The 3,033-nt window shown below is 41.7% G+C and overlaps 1 protein-coding gene across 1 annotated transcript; it reads left to right on the top strand.

Annotated features, from left to right (window-relative positions):
- The first annotated feature begins 881 nt into the window (after positions 1-881).
- LOC132044489 (uncharacterized) lies at positions 882-2,550 on the top strand. The gene is made up of 4 exons (XM_059434981.1): positions 882-1,277; positions 1,433-1,543; positions 1,632-1,957; positions 2,097-2,550. The coding sequence occupies exons 1-4, from the start codon at positions 882-884 to the stop codon at positions 2,548-2,550; spliced, it is 1,287 nt and encodes a 428-aa protein (XP_059290964.1).
- The last annotated feature ends 483 nt before the right edge of the window (positions 2,551-3,033 follow it).

Below are 3,033 nucleotides of genomic sequence, written 5' to 3'. Positions count from 1 at the left end.
CCACATGATGTTTATTCAATTTCTCAACCAATCAATCGACTTTACAAAGCTTTATCAACTAAATCTCCATAATACGATTCATAATATCAATAGTAAAGAGTATTCTTACCTCAATCAAGGTTGGAAGAACTTGAAATCTTGTTTATCTTCGATAGATTCCTTCGTCCCGTCAAGATTTGATGTTTGGAACAAGAACTACAAAACCCTATACGCTTCCCGAGCCTCGTATAGGGTCCCATTACTCAAAATCATTCCAATCCCTCAATTTTATGACACACACACACCCATATGTTGCTGAGCTTTTAGGGAAATAATTTGGGTGAAAAATGGGGGGTTTGGCCCTTATATTGAGGGTTAAAGTCGATTCCCACCGACTCAAAATTAATCCTTTTTGTTCGTGCTGGAAGTGGCGCATTCGCGATGGGTTATCTGAGCCCCTTTTGCGCGTTCATGCCAAGGGTGGCGCGTTTGCGATGGCCAAATCTCTTGCCTACTGGCCAAAATTGTAATGTCCATAACTCTTTACTCCGATGCCATATCGACGAGCGGTTTGTTGCGTTGGAAACTAGACTTCATGAACTTCAATTTAGGCTTTTGTTTCACTTCAAAACTCATCATATGCTAGAAGATATTCTTTCCCCAAGTTGGTTCATACTTTGTCGTTCAAAGTAACGCTCATCTTCTCCAAAATCATACTAACTCAACTTCTTCAACTCATTTCCTTATAGGATCTCCCAGGATCCCTTATGTGCATCCTTTACTCCTAGAACATACTCAATAATACTTCGCTCCTTACAATCCAAAGTCGTTTTACTTAGCCATAGTTCAACATACTCACGTTAAAATTTGATAAGTGCTTCTCCGGAAATACAGGGTGTAACATGGACGATGTCGTCTTTAAGTCCAGAGTGGGTGATGGTCATCTTGAGCACTTAAGAAAATTCTTCGATAGACTCCGCAAGCATGATTTGAAGTTGAATCCTACAAAATGCACATTTGGAGTGCCTGCTGGGAAGTTGCTAGGATTCATAATCAGTCGTCGGGGTATTGAGTTGGATCCCACAAAGATCAAAGCAATTCAAGAACTCCCACCACCAACAAAGAAAGTGGTCATGAGCTTCCTAGGAAGGTTGAATTCCATCGGATGCTTCATTGCCCAGTCCGCAGTAATTGTAGAATCGATTCTCAAACTCCTCAAGAAATATGCTCCAACAAAATGGACAGAAGATTGTCAGAAAGCCTTCGACACAATCAAAAGATACTTGTCAAATCTGCCCGTTTTGGTCCCGCCAAGACTGAGAAGCCCATTATTGTAGTACATATCAGTATCAGAGAATGCTTTTGGATGCATGTTGGCACAAAATGATGAAACTGACAAGAAAGAGAGAGTCATCTATAACATCAGTAAGAAGTTCACACCCGGTGAATTCAGATATTCCTTGGTGGAAAAGACATGTTGCGCTTTGACCTGGGTGTCTCAGAAATTAAGGGATTATATGGCTGCATACACTACTCATTTGATCTCAATAATGGACCCCCTAAGGTACATCTTTCGCCAACCTATGCCGATAGGGAAGCTAGCCAAACGGCAAATGCTATTGAGTGAGTTTGACATCCAATACGTCACATAGAAAGCAGTTAAGGGACAAGCATTAGCAGATTTACTGGCAGGAAGCTCGGTGGATGACAACCCCGTACCTTTGTGGACTTACTTCCTGGATGAAGAAGTGATGACAATTGAAGGCGAAGAAAATAAAGATGAATTAGGCTGGAAAGTATACTTTGATGGAGTGGTCAATTTTAAAGGATCAGGAATCGGAGCCATTTTGGTTTCAGACTCTGGCCAATATTATCCAGCGGCCGCCAAGTTGAACTTCAGCTGCACCAACAACATGGCTGAATATGAAGCTTGCATCATAGGTCTTCATCCCTTGACATGGATGTGCGAAACCTTTAGGTAATTGGCGACTCGAATTTGTTGATTCATCCGGTTCGAGGAGAATAGGCCACCAAAAATGAGAAAATCATACCGTATGTGGACTTGCACAAAGAATGGTAGATCAGTTCTAATAAGTCAAGTTCAAGCATATACCAAGAACCCAGAATGAGTTTGCTGATGCATTGGCGACAATAGCATCCATGATTCAGCATCCTGACAGTAAATACATTGATCCTGTCAGAGTTAAAATCAGAGATCAACCAGCTCGCTATGCTTTTGTAGAAGCAGAGATTGATGGAAAATCTTGGTGCGTTGACATTAAAATGTACTTGGAGAAAAGAGAGTATGCTGAAGGAATCACCCTCAATCAGAAGAAGACTATCAGGAAGATAGCGAATGGTTTCTTCCTCAATACGAATGCTTTGTACAAAAGAACCCCGGATCTGGGATTGCTTAGATGTGTTGACTCCGTCGAAGCCACAAAATTGATTGAAGAAGTACATGCTGGAACCTGTGGGCCTCACATGAATGGGTTCGTGCTAGCGAAGAAAATCTTAACAATAGGTTATTACTGGATGACCATGGAGAACGATTGTAGCAAATTCGTCTAGAAATGCCACAAACGTCAAATTCATGGAGACTTGATAAAGGTCCCTCCAACAGAGCTGAATGCTATGACGTCGCCATGGCCATTTGCCGCTTGGGGAATGGATGTCATAGGACCAATTGAGCCAACTGCGTCAAACAAGCACCGTTTTATTTTGGTCGCCATAAACTACTTCACCAACTGGGTGGAAGCGACATCTTATGCGTCAGTAACAAAAAAGGTAGTAGCACATTTTGTGCGCAACAACATCATATGCTGATTCGGCATCCCAGAATTGATTATAATAGACAATGGGGCTAATTTGAACAGCCACTTGAAGAAAGAAATGTGTGCGCAATTCCGAATCACTCACCGGAATTTGACCGCATACCGGCCACAAATGAATGGAGTTGTAGAAGCTGCCAATTAAAACATCAGGAAGATCCTCAGAAAGATGACTAATAATTACAAAGACTGGCATGAACAACTGCTATATGCATTACTGGGA

The sequence above is a fragment of the Lycium ferocissimum genome, unplaced genomic scaffold (genome assembly GCF_029784015.1).
Source record: "Lycium ferocissimum isolate CSIRO_LF1 unplaced genomic scaffold, AGI_CSIRO_Lferr_CH_V1 ctg4633, whole genome shotgun sequence".
In the NCBI taxonomy this organism is placed as follows: Eukaryota; Viridiplantae; Streptophyta; class Magnoliopsida; order Solanales; family Solanaceae; genus Lycium; species Lycium ferocissimum.
This window is presented reverse-complemented; position numbering and strand designations above follow the sequence as displayed.

What these genes read in the sequence shown, in the direction of transcription:
- LOC132044489 (XM_059434981.1), top strand. Translation starts at nt 882, where the DNA reads ATGGACGATGTCGTCTTTAAGTCCAGAGTGGGTGATGGTCATCTTGAG. An exon ending in TCAATAATGGACCCCCTAAG is followed by an intron (nt 1,544 to 1,631) that starts GTACATCTTTCG and finishes TACGTCACATAG; the next exon opens with AAAGCAGTTAAGGGACAAGC. An exon ending in TGGATGTGCGAAACCTTTAG is followed by an intron (nt 1,958 to 2,096) that starts GTAATTGGCGAC and finishes GCATATACCAAG; the next exon opens with AACCCAGAATGAGTTTGCTG.